General features: G+C 36.6%; 1 protein-coding gene across 1 annotated transcript; it reads left to right on the top strand.

Annotated features, from left to right (window-relative positions):
- The first annotated feature begins 561 nt into the window (after nt 1-561).
- LOC123656082 lies at nt 562-11,226 on the top strand. The gene is made up of 2 exons (XM_045591806.1): nt 562-4,052; nt 10,617-11,226. Exons 1-2 carry the CDS (start codon nt 562-564, stop codon nt 11,008-11,010), a joined length of 3,885 nt encoding a protein of 1,294 aa, XP_045447762.1. The 3' UTR covers nt 11,011-11,226.
- Nucleotides 11,227-21,496: the final 10,270 nt, after the last annotated feature.

The raw sequence follows: 21,496 nt of genomic DNA on the forward strand, positions 1-21,496 counted from the left end.
TTGGTCAAAATAATTTAATAGAGCGTTCATAATAAAAAACATGTTCGGGCATCCGCGGTGCCATCTGCCGACAAGTTAAGGAGGCAGACGGTGGCGCTTTACTCGTTATTTAAGACGGAATAAAATTTTAACACTAACCAATCAGATTGTATAAATTAAATTAAAAATACCATTCACATTTTTGTAACTACTAACTAACTAACGAACGAGGAATAAAACGCTAAGACAAAACGATTACAAGTTTTCTTTATAATATTTCGCAAATCCATGTAAGGGATAATACGCTTAATTCCCTACATAATTTTGGTCCTTCGAGCCGGATTTAAAAGAATCGGCGGAGAACGTTCGCAATCTGGAAGGCGCGTATGCAGATTTCAGGACTGTATCTACCAACCAAATACGCATTAAGAGGCCAGGACATCGGAGTAATCATATTATACGCTAAGGATTTCCCGTGTGTCACCTCAGGAGTCAGCTGTGTGCCGGAGCAAGCATAGGCTGTGGTGGTATAATCTTATTTTGCACAAACGTGAGTATCCTTTCCTTCTTTGGACTGCTAAAATGAGTATGGATAGCATTAATAAGCGCGATAAATCTCCATATAAGGGCATCGATGATGAAAATGTCGTGGTTTTAATTCGTGACCTTGCCAAAAAGCGTGGTATTCTCAAAGCGAGACTTACAAAGTTCTCCACTTATTTATCCAGTTGTCGATCTGAACAGCCTACAAATTTAAGTACCGAATTAAAGTTGCGCACCGAGAGGGCTACATCCTTATTTCGTGAATTCAACGATATTCAAAGTAAAATCGAGGAAACTGTTCCCGAGTCCAATCTTGAGGAACAACTACTGCATCGGGAACAATTTGAAAATAGTTTTTACAGTGCCCGGGCTCTTGCCGAGTCGTTGATAAGTTCAAATGTCACTTTCACTCGCTCACAAGGTCATAGCAATAATCCTAACGCCTTACAATCCATAAGATTACCGACTATAACTATGCCTAAATTTGATGGTTCGTATGAAAATTGGCTCGAATTTAGAGACACGTTTATTTCACTTGTTCACAATTCAAACGAACTTAGTGAAGTACAAAAATTTTATTATTTAAAAACGTCTTTGTTAGACAGCGCATTGCTAATAATAAATACGTTAGAATTAACATCTGATAATTATATAATCGCATGGGAGCTTTTACAAAATCGATACAACAATAATAGGTTGTTAATTCAAAATCATATTAAATCCATTTTCAATATTCAATCGTTTGCAAAAGAATCACATATTTTAATAAGAACATTAATTGATTGCACGTTAAAGAATTTAAGAGCTTTGAAGTTATTAGGCGAACCGGCTGACACTTGGGATACGTTAATTATATACATTTTGGTGTCTAAACTAGATAAAATCACTGAACGCGAGTGGGAACAACACAAAGGCAATCTTTACGCTAGTGATAGTCATATAAAGTTATCGCTAAACCACCTAATACAATTTCTAAATAGTCGAGCTGATATGTTAGAAACTTTGCAAGCATCACATAGCAAAGATCCGACTGAAGTTAAAAAACAAAATATTAATTATCACCATCACAGGTCACATTGTAACGTTTCTACCAATAACGGACAAGATCAACCAACTAATAAGTTTTACAGGCCTTGTGTAATGTGCAAACTTACACACCCGCTTTATTCTTGTACTAAGTTCATAGAAGCTAATTTAAACACTAAATTAAAACTAATACGCGATAATAACCTTTGCAAAAATTGCTTGCGTTCAGGGCATACTGTGGATCAGTGTAAATTCGGCCACTGCAAAAGATGTAATAAGAAACATAATACACTTATTCATACTGACAATTTACATTCAACCTCCGTAACGATGCAGTCGTCAATGCAAACTGATGAGTTGAGAGCTATAGACCCGAGCCGTCGCAGCGCGACACTACTCGCCGCTCAATCCTTTTCTATAAATCACGCACACATGGGGATCGAGCCTATCGATACGAATGATCCACAAACAAAATCACTTGCGTCTCATTCACATGCATTGCAACCTGTATTGCTGTCGACTGCAGTCATCGAAGTGGCAAGCGACAATCGTATATACATCGCACGCGCTTTATTAGACAGTGGTAGTCAGCGCTGTTTTGTTACAAAATCATTTTGTGATTTAATAAACGCAAAATTAATACAGTCCGCTCACGAGATTAGAGGTGTAGGTAATTCAGTTACGCAATGTAGTGAAAGATGCGAGCTGACAATAAAATCGCGCATAAATGCCTACACTACAACCATTCAATGTTTTGTACTACCAGAAATTACATGTAAGGTCCCAGTTATTGATAATTTCTCACACAAACATTTCTGTATTCCAGATAACATTCAATTGGCGGATCCACAGTTTTTGCAGTCTCAAAATATAGACATTCTGATCGGCGCAGACATATTTTGGGACTTGCTTACTAACGGTAAAATAAGGCTACATAATGGACCTTATTTACATAATACATTATTCGGCTGGGTAATATCAGGTCCCATACATTACAATTCACGCAACCAATTTGGCCATATCCAGTGCAACTACTCAAGCACATTAGACACATTGTTACGACAGTTCTGGGAACTGGAGGAGCTACCCAAGCATCAGGGCGCACGGACTGATGAGGAGCAAGCGTGCGAGAATCATTTCGTCACAACCACTACGCGAAACAGTGACGGTAGGTTCTGCGTTTGTATTCCGTTTAAACGGTCACCTGAGGTCTTGGGAGACACGTTTCCTCAAGCAGAACGACGCTTTTTGATGCTGGAAAGACGATTACAACGTTCAGAAACGTACAAAAAACTTTATAGCGATTTTATGCATGAATATGAAAATATGGGACATATGACTAAGATCACATCTTATAGCAACCCACACTATTTCATGCCTCATCATGGGGTTTTGCGTGAACATAGTGTAACTACGAAGTTGCGTGTAGTATTTGACGCCAGCGCCACTTCCAGCTCAGGCTTATCTCTCAACGACATCCAGCGTGTAGGAGAGCCCATACAAGGTGACTTACTAGCTATCCTTTTACGCTTCAGGCAACACCGGTATGTGACCTGCGCTGACGTTGAGAAGATGTACCGGCAGGTGCTGGTTGAGGAGCAGCAGCGTCATCTACAGCTTATTCTCTGGCGAGACGATCCTTCGCAGCCGCTCGGTATTTACCGTCTAAACACCGTCACTTATGGTACAGCATCTGCTCCTTTTTTAAGTATACGTTGTTTAAAACAGCTGGGCACCGAAAGTGCTGATCCTGACGTCCAGAGAATAATAAAAGAAGATTTTTTCGTTGACGATCTTATTACTGGCGATGACGACCTGACGAAATTATTGTATTTATGCAATGAAACTGCCAAAACATTGATGTCAGGTTGTTTTCCACTTCGAAAGTGGGCCTTTAATTTTTCACAAGAAAATCTCCACGCATCAAATAATTATAACGCATTAAATGAATTATCTTTTAACAATAACAGTAGTAATAAAACATTAGGTATAGGCTGGTTTAATACGACAGACGAACTTCATTTTAATACACAAATTGATTTTAATAATAATAATTCTAAATGTATAACTAAACGTATTATTTTATCTCATATTTCTCAAATATTCGATCCTCTCGGGCTAATTAGCCCCAGCATTACGCAAGCGAAGATTTTATTACAGCGTCTATGGCTACTTAAAATTGACTGGAACGATGCAGTGCCCGATGACGTCACTCGTACGTGGAACCGGTTTATATCGTCCCTCGCTAATGTTCTCAATACTATCCGTGTGCCGCGTTATGTACTAGGAGAAAACCATAAGCATACTCTCACGGAATTGCACATATTTACAGACGCTTCACAATTAGCTTATGGCACTTGTATTTATGTTCGCACAGTTAGTGACGACTTGAATGTTTCTGTACGATTGCTCTGCGCGAAGGGCAAGGTAGCACCTTTAAATTCGGTAAGCATACCGCGCTTAGAACTGTGTGGCGCGCTATTAGGAGCGAGACTATACGATAAGGTAGTTTCATCTATTCATCGTAGGTTCGATTCTATTAACTTTTGGACGGATTCAACGATAGTAATAGGTTGGTTGCGTATGTCGCCTAATTTATTACAAACATTTGTCCAAAACAGAGTGGCCGAGATACACGAACTAACAGGAGAACTGCCATGGCGTCATGTCAGCGGGAAACATAATCCGGCTGATCTAGTGTCACGTGGTATGGCGTTAGAAGAATTGGTGAACTCAAATCTATGGTGGACGGGGCCCGAGTTTCTTCACGATGTAAATATTGACACTACAAACATATATCAGCCACTTCCCCTAACAGCTGACGATTTGCCCGAAACAAAAGGGTGTCAGCTGACGTTCGTAACCACTGATAATAATCAATCCAATCAATTTATTGATTTTAAAGGATTTTCAAATCGAATGCGCTTAGTACGCGCCGTGTCGTACGTGTTGCGTTTCATACATAATGTTCGCAATAAAAGTAAAAATAAAGGGCGAGGCGAGGTTATAAGTGTGAATGAGTTAAGAGAGTCGGAAAAATTATTAGTCAAAATATCGCAAATAGAATCATTTCCAAATGAGTATAATTTACTACTTAATAATCATAAACTTCAGTCTAAACATAATCTGAGTAAACTTAACATTTTTATTTTTATTTTTTATTTATTTATTCTTAATGTACACCAAAATACAGACACATATAAAGAAAGACACAATAGAAGATGTACAAAGGCGATCTTATCGCCAAATAGCGATCTCTTCCAGATAACCTTTGGGTACAGGACACGATACAGTAGCAGCGGTTAAGGTGTGCAAAAATTAAGGAGTAAAGATCAATTATAAATAGGTAAAAACTACGATATGATAAACTTACATAATTATTAAAAAAAAAAAAAAAAAAAAAAGAGAAAAGAAAAAAACATATAAATAAGTAAATATTTTAGTATATAATGTATGAAACTCATATATACACACATACATACATACATACATATACAAATAATAATATATAAATATCATATAAATAAATGTTATTAACGATATGTAGATAGAAAATGTTTTTTAACACGTCGTTTAAAAATATCAATGGACTCTGCTTGGCGAATGTCTCGCGGGAGGGCATTCCACAGTTTTACGGCCTTAACACAAAAAGATTTGCTGTAACATTGACTGTGCGATATAGGATGTTTAAGTCTGTTGTCACCCTGAGAACGAAGGCCCAACGAACTGGGCACGTCCGAGCCGAGAAAAGTAAAACATTTTTTTAGGTATGGGGGAGTAGTGGGATGGAAAAGGATAGAGTAGAGAAAAGATAGAAGATGTAAGTTGCGGCGTTCTCTTATTTTAAGCCAGTTAAGCTGTGCTCGATAATCTGAGATATGATCGTACTTTCTTAAACCAAATATGAATCTGATGATCATGTTTTGAAGGCGTTCAAGTTTATTAAGGAGAGTTTCAGACAGGTCAGAGTAGCAGACATCAGCGTAATCAAGAATAGGGAAAAGAAGTGTGTGGGCAAGTGATATTTTAGTTTTGATAGGCAAGAAATTTTTCCACTTTCTCAATGTGCCGATTGCAGCATATATTTTGCGACTGATCTCAGCAACTTGAGGTCTCCAAGAAAGTGTGCTGTCTAGAATAAGGCCTAGATTTTTGATACTATCATGAAATTCTAATTTCGAGCCACCAAAACAGACAGGAGGAAGATAGGAAACATCTATTTTGGATATCTGTATAGAATTACCTATTATGGAAATTTGCGACTTATTAGGATTTATCGACAGTCCATACGATTTACACCAAGAACATATAACTGCAAGTTCCTTGTTAACACGACCAATTGCTGTAGCCATATCGTCAACAGGAGTTGTCAGATAGATCTGCAAGTCATCAGCATATAAATGAAAAGGAAGAGAAAGAATATAAGTTAAAGAATTAATAAATATGGAGAACAGAAGAGGAGAAAGAACACCACCCTGAGGTACTCCAGCTCTGAGACGGCTGCATGAAGAGAGCTTGTCAATGGTTCGAATTCTTTGTGCGCGATCATAAAGATAGGAACGGAACCAATTAACAGCATCTGGTGAGAAATTTAAGTTTTCGAAAATTGCGAGGAGAATGTCATGGTCAACAGTGTTAAATGCGTTCGAAAAGTCTAATAGAACAATAACTGTGACCTGCTGCTTATCAATCCCAAGCCTCATGTCGTCACATATTTTAGCAAGAGCCGAAACAGTGCTGTGCCCAGGGCGGAAACCAGACTGGAAAGGACTGAGGATATTATTCTCATGTAAGTAGTGCGTTAGTTGCTTATGAACGATTCTTTCAAGAACCTTGGACAAGAATGGTAGCACGGAAATCGGTCTATAATGAGTGTGTGAGGAGGGGTTGGAAAGCTTAGGAATAGGAATGACATGAGCAAGACGCCATAACTCAGGAAAAGTATTAGATGAAAGAGAATGATTGAAAATATTGCAAATGATAGGAAGAACTGTGTTTATAGATAAAGTGATCATTCGTCGGCTCACTCCATCACAACCAATGGCATCCGATTTAATAGCCTGGACATGCTTGTAGACATCCTCTATATCGACAGAATGAAAACGGAATGGAGTATTATTTATTTTTGACCGAAGAGAAATTTCAGCAATAGTATTGTCTCTAACACTAGGAGTCAAAACATCAACAGTGGTGAAATAGTTGTTGAGTGTGTCAAGATCAGTTGATTTACAAATATTATCACGTTGCCTCCCAATCTCTAATGTGTTCAGAAACTTCCAAACATCAGAAGTACTTTTGTTGTTTATGGAATTATTTATAAAATTGCGTTGTGCATCTCTACAGATTCTATTGCATCGGTTTCGTAGCTTTTTGTATCTAGTGAGATTATCTTCAGTAGGGTTAAGCTTAAATTTCGACTTGGATGTGTTGCGTTTAACCATAAGTGCCTTAATATCTTCAGTTAACCACGGTGCAGGGAGATGTTTAAGTTTGACTGGACGTAAAGGAGCATGAATATCAAATAATTGAGTTAGAAGAGAATTAAAAATATTAAGTTTATCACTTACGGCTGGAGCGCTTAAAACACTAGTCCAGTCAATACCACTCAAGTCACGCTGAAAAGTCTCAGTATTAAAGTTCTTAAAACTTCTTCGCATCACAACAGTTGGTTTTGGTTTGGGTGCACGAATTTTATAAGATAAGTATACTAAGTCATGATACGAAAAACCCTCAGCAGGAAATTGACCATGTAAGTGCACTCGTTCCGGAGCCGAAACAATCATCAAGTCCAATTGCGACGGCACACAGTTCGGAAAAAAATGTGTTGCGTTGGTAGGGAGAAGACAAAGGTTCGCACTGTTAATAATATTTTTTAATCGATGTGCACGGTGATCATTTCTTAATATACAAGTGTTAAAGTCACCCATAATAATTGTGTGATCTACACATAAAGTATACCTTTCCAACAAGCTCTCAAATGTATCAAAGTAGCTAATATGCATAGAAGGACTATAATAAACACCAAGTAAGACTTTGAGATTACCAAAAAGAATTTCAATAAAAATATGTTCAGCAGATTCAGAGTACTGTGACGGAGATTTGTCAAGAATGGAAAATGAAATGTGGCTGCGCAAATAGATCGCAACCCCTCCGCCACCCTTTCCAGTTCTATCGTTTCGAATTAAGTGAAAGCCTGGCAAAGCATACGAGGTAGAAGGCAAATTTGGTTTCAGAAATGTTTCGGAAATTAGTATAGCATGTATATTCTTGACATTAAAGCTTGCTAAAAGATCGTGATAGTGAGAAGGTATACTTTGCGCGTTTATGTGAACCAGGTTAAAATTTTTGGAAGAAGTAGAAAAGGTAGAATCTAAAAGTGAATCAAGTGACAAAGACATACTATGGAAGCTATCTTCTGTTGTAGTGGATGCACTAAGGGATGATACGCCATCATTAAGATTACTAATACATTCATCAATATCATTCATTATAAAAAGTATAATATAATAATAAAATATAAATGTATATAAATTTATATATATATATATATATATATAAATATAATAAATTAAATTAATAATAATAAAAATACTTTTATAAGTTAATATACCAAAATATCAAAAACAAAACATTATGTTACCTACCGGCAGTAAAAGTACTAAATTCAACTAATTCTAAATAGTACAAAAATAACATGGAAAAATTCAACTACCAACAATATTATAAAATAACAAAGTGAAACTTTAAAAGGAACATTAAAAGAAATAATAACTATTAACAAAGAGACATGAAGAATTCTAAACCCAATAACCCATAAAACAGTTTATCTGGGTATACTATACACTACTATAATAATATATTAACTAAGGCGGAACAGCAAGAATCCAAGGCAAAACAAATAGTGATTGAGTAACCTTAATGTTAATGTCATTTGTCATACATGTGATGGGTGTCAAATAAAATTAATGTTTATTGATGGGTAGATTTGCTCTAAGTTAATAAAAAATTAAAATATTGTAAGTGAACGTGTGCTAAAAGAAATTTTACAGCTGAGTAATTATATAAATGAAAAAAGAAAAAAATAATAATACCCAATTACAACAAAAGACATCAACTTAATTAAAGACATCAGCCTAATTAATACTACATAATTTATACCAAAACGAACTGCAAATATTAAGGTCTTAAGATGTGAATTAACATACAGAAGGAGTAATTGACAGACTTAATTACTTGTTTATTTTTTCGTGACTCTTTTGGGCCTGCAAGCTTGAGCTGCTTTACTTTGCTTAAGGTTTTGATCAGGTGTAGAGTTCACGGGGGAAGAGGCACCAGCTTGGTCTTGAGTAACAAACCCGGGAATATTGTGCAGTTCAGCCTTTGAAGTAATTCGATGTTGAGTACCATCAGTCCCAGAGACGATAACGGTACCATCCTTGGTCCAGCATTTTGATATTCCAAACTGTTGTCTTGCACACAGAAATGCTTCATGACGCTCCTTAGTCAGGAATTCAGAAATTGTAACACCGGAATTTTTAAGTTTAACTTTGTTAAACCATACTTGGTTTCTTATAGAAATGTCTTTAAATTTAAGAAGTATGGCCCGTGACTTGTCTTTAATTAACTTTCCAAAGCGATGACAGCGACTCACATCATTGGACGAAAGATCTGGCATACTAAGGTGTTCACTCAACGTTTTAATGGCAATACAAGTTGTGTTTTCTTTCGTCTTCTCTGGAATACCACGCACTAACAGAATTTTCCTCCTGCTTCGTATCTCAAAAAATTCTTGTTGCTTGGTTAGAATTGCAACTTGTTTTTGAAGAGAATCAAGAGCAGAAAGTACAAATGTGCGAAATGTGGAGAATTGAGCTGCTATATTTGAAGCTGGACTTGAAGTAAGATTTGAAGCCTGTAGACTTTGTTGGAATTCTGTCATCTTCAAGTTAAAATGTTGAGTTAATTCTTCAATTGAGTGCTGGATTGACTCCATTTTGTAATTCGTATTGAAGAAGAATCAAATAACACAAAGGTACACACAGTTTACTTAGTTTTGTACAAAAAAAAAAATTAATAATGAAATAACTGCTGGTAGGTATGTTAAGTTTTAGTGCATTATGTGTGTTAAAAATGCAACAATATAATTAAATTTAATAAAAACTTGAAGAGCTCTTTATAAAACGTGTTGACTATTTTACACCTACCGCCCAAAAAAACCTACCGCCCAAAAAAATTTTTATTGATAAAGACAGTATTTTACGCGTTGGAGGTCGATTGACGTATTCAAATACGTTCTCATATAACAAAAGGCACCCTATTTTATTAAGCAGTAATCATCACTTCACCAAATTGTTGTTCCGTTATGAACACATAAAATTATTACATGCAGGTCCTCAAGCTTTGTTGTATAACATTCGTGAAGAGTGGTGGCCAATAGGAGGTAGGAATCTTGCGCGTAAGATAACGCACGAATGTGTTATTTGTACACGGCTAAGAGGTAAAACTCTTACTCCTCAAATGGGTAACTTACCTACTGAACGTATTAGTCCCACTTACCCATTTTTCAAATGCGGTGTCGATTACGCGGGTCCAATTTTCATGCTCAATCGAAAGGGTAGAGGAGCGCGTAAGATTAAATGTTATATTTGTTTATTTGTTTGTTTTGTAACGCGTGCTGTTCACTTGGAGCTAGTGACTGATTTGACTTCCGATGGTTATCTTTTGGCTTTAAAACGTTTTATTTCTCGTCGAGGTAAACCGGACGAGATATTTTCCGATAATGGTAGGAACTTTGTGGGTCTCATGAATGACTTTGCCAGGTTTTTATCAAAATGTAGTTCAGACATTATTAATTACGCTAGTAAAGAACAAATTAAATTTCGCTTTATTGTACCTTATGCTGCTCATTTTGGTGGTCTGTGGGAGGCTGGGGTGCGATCATGCAAACACCACCTCCGTCGAGTCGTGGGAAATGCGAATCTCACGTATGAAGAATTGAGTACAGTATTGGCGCAAATAGAAGCAATACTCAATTCACGGCCTTTATCACCTATGTCTTCGGATCCCACGGATTATCTTCCTCTCAGCCCAGCTCATTTCCTGGTCGGTCGCACTTTGACATCACCGGCATGTGAAGATTTCACAAATGCAAACACGCTGCGGCTTACACGCTACCAAAGAGTTGAACAGATGCGACAGCATTTCTGGTCTCGTTGGATGAAGAAGTACGTTGGTGAACTGCAAATTCGCAACAAATGGAAGTCGGAGATAGATGACCTTAAGCCTAATACATTAGTGGTTATTAAGGATGACAATCTTCCCCCTCTTAAGTGGCAGTTGGGACGTGTGACACGAACGATACCCGGCAAGGACAATATCACACGAGTCGCTGAAATTCGTACCAACACGGGTCTTATCAGGCGCTCATGCACAAAAATCTGTCCCCTGTTTGAAACCGATTGAAAGTCAAGACTTCCAAGGCCGGGGGTATGTTCGGGCATCCGCGGTGCCATCTGCCGACAAGTTAAGGAGGCAGACGGTGGCGCTTTACTCGTTATTTAAGACGGAATAAAATTTTAACACTAACCAATCAGATTGTATAAATTAAATTAAAAATACCATTCACATTTTTGTAACTACTAACTAACGAACGAGGAATAAAACGCTAAGACAAAACGATTACAAGTTTTCTTTATAATATTTCGCAAATCCATGTAAGGGATAATACGCTTAATTCCCTACAAACAGCTAATTGAAATTAGCTATTACACATCAAGTAAAAGTAACATAATGTTTATTAAACTTTTTAATGTGTCGTGAATGAGCACTAAAATTAATTCTAAAAACCCTATGATTACTAATGGTTATTTTACTAAGCAATGGAAATAAAACTATCAAGTTTTCAATTAACACTTAAAAGTTAACCAGCTCTACGTCAATTAAATTAATAATGACACAAAATTCACAGCACAGAATTTAATAGAAGTCACTTATTAAGCTCGACTAAGACGCGCGAAGCCGCGAACTTGCCCTGTTAAATAATAAACCTGCATAAGCTGCGAAACTCCATCTGAACGCGTTACAAGTGTCGTGAATGTCGTGAGTGTTGCCAGTGTTGGGAGTGTCGCGAAATCGCAACTTATACATTCAGGCGTTACCGAGTTAGCTTGTCAAAAAACTAAGAGCGTACGAAACTTGTAACAGCGAGCCAAGAATTCCGAAGTGCTCGAGGTGATATTGGTGTAACACTCGATATTGCTTCAGTTTTTTATATATATATAAGATTATTATGTATACATTAATTTTCCAAAAAGTTTTTGATGCTGTAGGATGAGATGAAGAGAGTAAAAGTAAAATGTAGAGATATTAATATCTAATTTAAAATATATATATATAAATATACTGTGACATATAGTGTGACAGGGGAAGTACCTTCACCTTACAGAATTGTGTGTGATCGAACAAAAAATTCAACGAAAAATCTTATATATAAAATTCTCGTGTCACAATGTTAGTTACGATACTCTTCCAAAACGGCTGTATTAATTTTTATGAAATTTTGTGTGGATATCGGGTAGGTCTGAAAATCGGTCAACATCTCATATTTTTCATACAGCAAAGTTATAAGGAAGAGGGAGGGGGTAAATTGGGTTTAATAACATATAAGGCGAAACAACGTTTGCGTGGTCAGATAGTATTTAATACATTTCAAAATAGAATATGCTTTAAAGCAAATTATCACCAAAACACATCTATGTTTAAGTGATATCATGATATCGAACGGTTAAAGAATAATCCACAACATATAAAACGTAATACTACGAACTATTTGTAGAAGTTTAAACTGCTATTAGCGAAATGGCTGTAAAGTGGCAGTTTTTAGTTGGATTCGGCGCGGCGTTATGACATGTCTACAGCTTAACGGAATGTCGTTATGTTCGATTTCAACTTTCTTTTCGATAAATTTTATAAAAATACTTTTTATTCGTTCAGTTTTTGAAATATATATGTATTTTTTTATTACTTTGTAATCTCGCTTATTAACTGAATTCATTATGTAAATAAATTCTAAGCAAGTATAGTTAATATTATAACAACTAGGTAGCTATTTTTTTGCCTTTTGTTGCTAGTGTTACATTTTCGTATGAGATGTGATGTGAAGTTATACAGCTTAGTCGTATATTATGCCAAATAAAAGACTAGACACATAAAAACATACGAAGACTTCTTGAAGGACTTTAAAAACCACGGGCACAACATTTATATTATATGTAAAAAAATAAAATTAAACGAACGCAATTCCTGTTTACAAAATTAACGACAACGTAAATTACTTACTGAAATAAAATACGTGGGGAGGGAATGAGGTATGAGGGATCGGGTCGGCAATGCGCTTGCAATGCTTCTGGTGTTGCAGGCGTCTATATAACCTACTACACTTGTCATGAGATGAGCGGTACGCTTGTTTGCCGACCTAGTTGTATATAAAAAAATTAAAAAAAAAAAACGAATTTTTCATAAGGCAGATTCTATCCCAGTGTTCAGGTACCAGTAACGAGTGTATTATAGAGTAATGTGGGTGGAACACGTGGTGTAAAGTGAATAAATGTATAGTTTGCATGCGCTGCCGACTGAATATTTCAAACGACTATAGAATCCAAAAAACGTGGTTTTACGCACACAAGCGAAGCAAAAGACTAATAAAAACGAACTGGATTAACTTCTACGACAAATACCTTTATTAAACGCTTTCTGATTTAGCATAGGCCTCCACGAGTTTACGGCAAACATTATGGCACGATCTCATGTGTTTTGCCCATAGTGTCACCAAGCTGGATAAGCGGGTTGGTGACTGGCTTTGTCGCACCGAAGACGCTGTCTTTGGCCTGTGTATTTGAAAGCTAGCAGTTGGATGGTTATCCCGCCATCGGTCGGCTTTTTAAGTTCCAAGGTGGTAGTGAAACTGCATGAAACCCTTAGTCGCCTCTTACGACATCCACGTGAAGACAGGCTGTGGCTTTATTCTATACTGCCGTAACCACACAGCACTTACTAATCTAGCTTGAATAATTAATAATTCAACTTTTTTGAACTTTTTTGATCTTATAGCTAAAAAAATGTATACTAAATTATATGTATACTATAATTTATTTCAATATGCATCAAATAAGAGGGATTTTATATTTTAAAACTAGCTGTGTGCAATTTCGTCTGCGTGGAATTTAACAAAACAGTTATTGTTCTGTTCGCAAGATATAAAAAAAAAAATCTAAAATAAAAGCAGCCTAATTTACTCCTTACTATATCAGCTATCTGCCAGTGATAGTCCCGTCAAAATCGGTCCAGCCGTTTCAGAGATTAGCCGGAACAAACAGACAGACAGACAAAATTGTAAAAAATGTTATTTTGATATATGTACCGTGTATACATACATCCATATGCATTTAGTAAAAAGCGGTTATTTTTTATAATATTACAAACAGACACTCCAATTTTATTTATTTGTATAGATGTAATTGGTAAAATGTAAGTATAAGATAAGTACATACGTATTTCAACTCTCAAATTAATTATACGCAAACTGTTGAAACGTCAAAATAATAACTTGTCAACTTACGAAATGAATTTAATTAAAAGTAAAACAGTGTAATTAACAGTGTAATTGTGATAGAGTTTCACACATTGTGAAAATGGTTTGTTGACAACAGTGTTATTTAAGTATTCTATGGTACAAAGAAATCATCTGCAGCATCCAAACATATTGTTTGGTAATCTGTTTCTAGCGCTGTTTATTTAAAAAAAAAATTTCTTAAATATGAGTCATTGTGAAACGAATCATCCAAAGGAAAGTATAAGCGTATACACATACATAAATATATTTTCCAATTTTTATTATTTCATAAAAATTTACAGTAGTAATATTTCATTACAATCAAAATATCGAAATAAATATAAATGAGAATAACAATTGCTATTGAAATTAAAGTTCACAGACAAATTACGATTCCGAAATAAAAATAATTGGAGTTTGTTGATAGTTCGAGTAATAAATGAAACATGTCAAAAAGGTGCACTTGATAATATTAACGAAAAAGAAAGAAGTATCATATTTGTTTTTTTACAATTATGGTTAAGTTTCAATGAAGGTGGGAAATATTGTTTATTATTTATTACTTTTTTTATACAACTTTGTCGGCAAACACGCGGAACTAGTAAAGTAAATATATTACAACTAAAGTAACAATCACACATTCACACTTTGCATATGGAACAACAAAAACAAAGACTTTGGTACAATTGCAGCGTTTTGGCAGAGGCTTCGGATAAGTGGCAATCTCGGGCATTATGCGAGAAACGTACGTACATCGCAAACTGAATTAAAGCACTGTTTTCACGGATGTTGTACTTTAAAACTTCAAGGCAAACACATTACCCTTGTTTTTGAACACTGAATATCCGTTCGTGGAATTCGCACTTGTACGTGTGTGTGTGTGTATGTGTGTGTGTATGTTTGTGTGTATGTGTGCGTGTGTGTGTTAAGCAATTAATGAGAATGAACAACTGTTGAACTGTTTATTTACGTCCAATAATAAAAATCGATTTTCATTAACTGAAGTATAGCCTAAATTAATATTTTTTTCTGTTTGATTAATCGTAGCAGTCGTAGACCGTAGCCAAGTGCTACATGATTGTAGCGGTGCTACAAAGTTTCCAAATATATATATTTTTTTTGTTTAAATAACCAATTTAGAACACAAAGGACTGGTTAAAATTTCGTTCCTAGAAAGAAAAACAGTAGTTACAATATATTAACCATTATTCAGTTGTTATGACACACTTCGGCCGTCGGTCCCGGTTGTTATCATGTACACCTAATAGCAATCGTTACTGATAGTAGGGAATATACCCACCAACCCGCATTGGAGTAGCGTTTTGAATTAAGTCATACTCCTTTTCTTCCATTGAGTAAGAGACTTATGCCCTGCAGTGGGATATTACAGGCTGATGCGTATATGACACACATAATAATTATTCAGTTGTATAAACACTTGGCTGTGTGGTTACGGCAGTAAAAATATAGCCACGCCCTCTCTTCCAGTGGGTGCTGTAAGAGGCGACTAAGGGATAACACAGTTCCACTACCACCTTGGAACTTGAAAATCCGACCGATGGCGGGATAACCATCCAACAGCTGGCTTTCAAATACACAGGCCAAAGACGGGCAGCAGCGTCTTCGGGGCGACAAAGCCAGCCCTGCGGTCACCAACCTGCCTGCCCAGCGTTGTGATTATGGGCGCCGTTTTTGGACTTGTGGAGGCCTATGTCCAGCAGTGGACTGCAATAGGCTGAAGTGATGATGAGATGATGAAGTGACGTACAAAAACTAACGAAAAAATTAAATTATAAAGTTATAAAATTTCTCAACTATGGATACTTTAATTTAAAAAAAAAAACATTTAGTAGATTAAACATTAAAGTAAATGTTAAACATAAAATTTTAATCCAATCAAATTGTAAATATTGTAAGTAGAGAATTTTAAATAATTGAATGACTATGTTTTTTTTTAGTTACATTTTTTAGATTAATTTAGCTTGCCGTTCGGGTCTTTGCCCGCGTAGATGACGCGATATATTGTCTTTACAATATAGCCTATTTAACTATGTGCTAAGGCAGCATTCGCCTGGTGAAAGTATTTTTAAATCGGTTCAATAGGTTTTTTTTTTTTAATATTTATAACGAGGTCACCGAACAAGCGTACGGCTCACCTGATGGTAAGCGACTACCGTAGCTTATAGACATTTGCAACACCAGAAGCATCGCGAGCTCGTTACCAACCTAAGCTAAGGAGCTCTGGTCACCTTACTCACCAACAGAAACACAACACTGCTTGAAAACAGTATTATTTAGCTGTGATCTTCTGTAAGATCGAGGTATATAACCCAGTCGGGATGCTCCATGTTTTAAGCAGGAAATTTCTTGCTGTGCTCTACCTCATTACGGTTTTACATTAATTAGTGACAAATAAAAAAAATACTCTTCATAATATTATATTAATTATAGATAGATATTATACGGCCATGCTGCTATAAATCTCTATTTCCACAAACGCAAAATATATAATTTACATATTTATTCGACACAATTACAATATACCTTTGCAGCAACACATTTCAACGGTATTATGATATGTATGCGGTCGCGAAATGAAAATTTACGTTTCAATGTATTGTTGTTTATAGCGCACTCGTCTGGATTACCAATCGGGCTATCTAAACGATGTGCAGTGCATCTGCTGAAAGAACGGTAATAATAATAAAACTTGCCACTTCTTGAATTATACGCTTCAGCCTGTAATATCCCACTACATAGGCCTCTTTCCCCATGTAGGAGAAGGATCAGAGCTTAATCCACCACGCTGCTCCAATGTGGGTTGGCGGATATATTCCCTACTATGAGTAATGATCGCTATCAGGTGTACATGAAATCAACCGGGACCGACGGCTTAATGTGCTCTCCAAGGCACGGTGGGAGACCCACAAGGACTACACAAACACCCAGACCACGGCAAACATCTGTATGGCCAATACAAATGTTTGTCATGTTCAGGGATCGAACCCGCAACCGCCAGCGCAACAGGTACAATCCATGGCTGTAACCGTTGCGCCAACGCGGCATCTTACACCGTGTACACCTGATAGCGATCGTTACTCATAGTAGGGAATACATCCGCCAACCCGCATTGAAACAGCGTGGGGGATTAAGCTCTGATCCTTCCCCTACATGGGGAAAGAGACCTATGCCCAGTAGTGGGATATTTCAGGCTGAAGCGAACTATTATTTATTTTAAATATTAAAATTAATTAAATTTACAAACTTAAAAATCAATACTTTTGGCAAAGCGATTACTATAGCCTCTAGACATCTAGAACACCAGAAGTATCGCAAAGGCGTAACCGACGTTACGCTCAATCTCCTTACGACAAATCAAGCTGCGGCTAAATTATAACAAATAGCATGTACTTTATTCTTATTATAAAATGAAGTAGCAATTTAGGTAAAGTTTTTTTTTTATACACAATTTTATCGAGCGCTATGCATGCGAGTATATCTCGTAGGAGCGAGCGCGCGTTCGATCAGCGGCGCCCCTCACATCGCTCGCCGCCACGCCGCGTGTGCGCGGAGAGCCGTGCCAAGAGAGGTGAGCGAGCCTTTCAGGTACGGATTATTGTTGGCTCCCGATCAAACTTATGAACGGCGTTTCCTTTTAAATCTCTGCGTTTTTGAATGGTCCAACTTAATACGTTCTATTAGATCGCAGTGACTCCGCCGCTGTCTGCGAACTTGCCAAGAAGCGGCGATTCCCGTTTCTCCGCTTGTTACTTTCGGGTCCTCGTGAAATTTATATTAGGGCTTTTATCTTGCGGGTACTGGAGGCGTCCGCTGCTCTCGTTATATTTAACTTACGCAACTCACAAATTGCCTTTCGAGATCTTCATTCAAAACTTTCAACGTTAGCCTGTTTACGACGGTTCCAAATTATTTACTTTTCGTTTTAAAGCTAATGTTTTGAATATCTTTCATAGACACTAATTTAATTTAGAAGTTATTAGTCTTCTGTTTGCAATTTAGGTTATTAAAATCAGATTTTTTACTAAAGTAAAGAATACGATCAAATACTTCTCAGCATAATCAATGCTGGCTTCATAGTAAGAATTAGAACTAATTTAAAAAAATTATTATAATTTTTTTTATTTTGTATTCTAGATAGTTGTATTTGCGAGCAAACGAAAAAAATCGACTTCAATTACATCGACAAGTAATACAACGTGCAATAAATTTACAAATGCACTAGTCGTCACTACGATTTTCGAGAGTTTCCCTTGATTTGTTTGGGATTCCATCATCAAACCCTGTTTTTTTTATCATGGTACCACCCTTGGGATATCTCCTTTCCAACAATAAAAGGATCATCAAAATCGGTTCATAAGCAACGAAGTTATCCTCGAACATATATAAAAAAATATATACGGTCGAATTGAGTAACCTCGCCCTTTTTTGAAGTCGGTTACATAATATGTCATCATTACAGCCTGTACAGTCCACTGCTGGACATAGGCCTCCACAAGTTTACGCCTAAAATAACGTGAACTCATGTGTTTTGCCTATAGTCACCACGCTGGGCAGGCGGGTTGGTACATAATATGTATTATTTATAAATCACAACTCAAAATAATCCCACATTAAAAAAAAGATTTAGATAGACATAGTTGTTCCGTTCTATTAAAATCGCATTTATTTGCTCAGTTACTAATAATCTGGTACGTAAAAGATATATATATATATATATACAAGATAAAGTCGCATCAAACAAACGCTGGGCGTGGGGTTGCTCGTTCGCGAACATAAAAACATTTTACTGGTCGAGTTATTAAACCAGTTATTGGTCATAAACCGGCACGAGCGACTCGACAATGCGCTCATTTTATAACGGCTTATATACTTAAGGATTTGAACGTATTAAACTGAGATAGTAAACTCTAAAACTACGATAAATTTTGAAATACTAACATGTCATTGGACTTGTTTTAATTAAAATTTGATTTATACGTTTTATATACTAGCTGTACGGTATACTTATTTTATTTAATCATTTGTAAAAATAGCAGTATTACTGTGTAAAATAAAACACTTTTTATGAAGAATAAATATATTTAGCAGCTTGTAATTTTCACTGCCTTAAAAGCTCAACTCAACCCCATCTGTTATCCGGTGACACCTTAGTAGGGACGCCATGGTTCGCTTTCACATTCTACCACGACGCCCCCGAAGCTCACACAACCCAGCTCAACTCAACTCAGCTCAAATTAATAAATTCAACTCAACTCACCTCACTAAAATTCAACTCAACACAATTTAGCTTAATATTTTCGAAAAAAACCGCTAATCGATAACTGGCCCACAATTTGCCTTCTCCACTACGATAAATGTCAGTCACACAACTATATTATTTTGTCTTCTGATACAACTGACAGTACTGACTCACCGTGTAACGTCCCATTGGTAATCAAAGGTCTCTTTCTACGTGTAAGAAGGATCAGAGCTTAATCCGCAACGCTGCTATACTGAGGGTTCCCAGATAAAAAAGGTTGTTATGATAAAAACCAAGAAATAAGACTTTATATTTACAGTTACCTACTTACTTACTCTTTACATTATCTCCAAAGTACTGTGAATAACAATTGAAGGAAGCAGTGACACACACAGACATCGACGTAAATTTATTGTACATTCTATTGGAAACACTAGGATACTAATAAAATGTGGACGATATATAACGTACCTATTAATCAATCAAACATTATTCATCTCTGTTATACTCGTAAGATCTACATCTGAAAGAGACATATCAATTATTCGTAATTCGTATGCAGTGTGAGCTCATGGCGTACGATTACTTAGACACTACACAAGCGCATATGTGTGTGTGATGCGTGCCATCTGTTGTCAATTTACCTGTACTTTTTGTGAAAATAAGGAATAATTCTACTCTGCAGAATCTACATTCCGAGTCGACGGTAGCTTCACTTTTAACGATATTTAATAAATAGCTGACTCGGCAAACGTTGTCTTGCCGCTAAACGCTATTTAAAAATAGGGGTTGGTGGTATCATCATTCATCATCATTACAGCCTATACAGTCCACTGCTGGACATAGGCCTCCACAAGTTTACGCCAAAAATAACGTGAACTCATGTGTTTTGCCCATAGTCACCACGCTGGGCAGGCGGGTTGGTGACCGCAGTACTGGCTTTGTCGCACCGAAGACGCTGCTGCCCGTCTTCGGCCTGTGTATTTCAAAGCCAGCAGTTGGATGGTTATACCGCCATCGGTCGGCTTCTTAAGTTCCAAGGTGGTTGTGGAACCTTGTTATCCCTTAGTCGCCTCTTACGACACCCACGGGAAGAGAGGGGGTGGCTAAATTCTTTAGTGCCGTAGCCACATAGCACGGTTGGTGGTAGAAGGGTGAAAATTTAGGATTGTATGTAATTTTCAACGCCAAATCATAATAACAAAAAATTCAAAACAATCAATATTTTGAAGTGAAACTTCTTTAGGCGTATAAGGGTAATTTTTTTACGGATAAAACGTTTGATGAAACGGCAACGTTTTTGTCGATGGCGCTGGAACGGAAATCTGAAGCTTTAGATTTGTATAAATATAAACGAGACTTAAATATTAGTTTGCCAAAGAAGTATCACTTCTGAAATTTGTACTTTGTACGCACACACTTTTTGTATAAATATTGACAAAGTGGTAACACACAGCAGGAAATATCCTGCTCAAAATCTGGAGCAGCCTGACTACAAGGAGTAGCACCTCGACCTTCCAGAAGATCACAGTAAAATAATACTGGTTTTGCAGGCGTCTGTTTTCTAGCTCTAGTAATTTGAATTTAACTATACTAACAAATAAAAGTTATTTGATAAAATAAAAAGGCGAAGCAGGGCTGAAAACCTAGTATCGCGAATGTACCAAGTTCTTTTATTAAGCAATAAAAGATCTTTAGCGACTTACAATGTATGCTGTTTTCGCTTTACGAGTCTGTTACTCGGATTACTTACCGTAATATTTCATGTATGCCATAAAAATTTGGTATTCGTTTATTGAGATATTCAAATTATTTTATTTTAAGGCTAAATTTGTGTATATTTGATATTGTTCATTGTTAGAAAAACTAATCTATATGATTATCATAAAAACTGTTATGAAAAAGTAATTGTTATAAATTTATTAATAATTGACGCCGCGTTGGCGCAACGGTTACAGCTATGGATTGAACCTGTTGCGTCGGCGGTTGCGGGTTCGATCCCCGCACATGACGAACATTTGTATTGGCCATACAGGTGTTTGCCGTGGTCTGGGTGTTTGTGCAGTCCTTGTGGGTCT

This window comes from Melitaea cinxia, chromosome 8, assembly GCF_905220565.1.
Source record: "Melitaea cinxia chromosome 8, ilMelCinx1.1, whole genome shotgun sequence".
In the NCBI taxonomy this organism is placed as follows: domain Eukaryota; kingdom Metazoa; phylum Arthropoda; class Insecta; order Lepidoptera; family Nymphalidae; genus Melitaea; species Melitaea cinxia.

Bases quoted from the DNA above. Each gene is read 5' to 3' on its own strand.
- LOC123656082 (XM_045591806.1), top strand. From the start codon at position 562: ATGAGTATGGATAGCATTAATAAGCGCGATAAATCTCCATATAAGGGC. The intron at 4,053-10,616 runs GGTAGTTTCATC...TTCGGATCCCAC, and splicing joins GGAGCGAGACTATACGATAA to GGATTATCTTCCTCTCAGCC.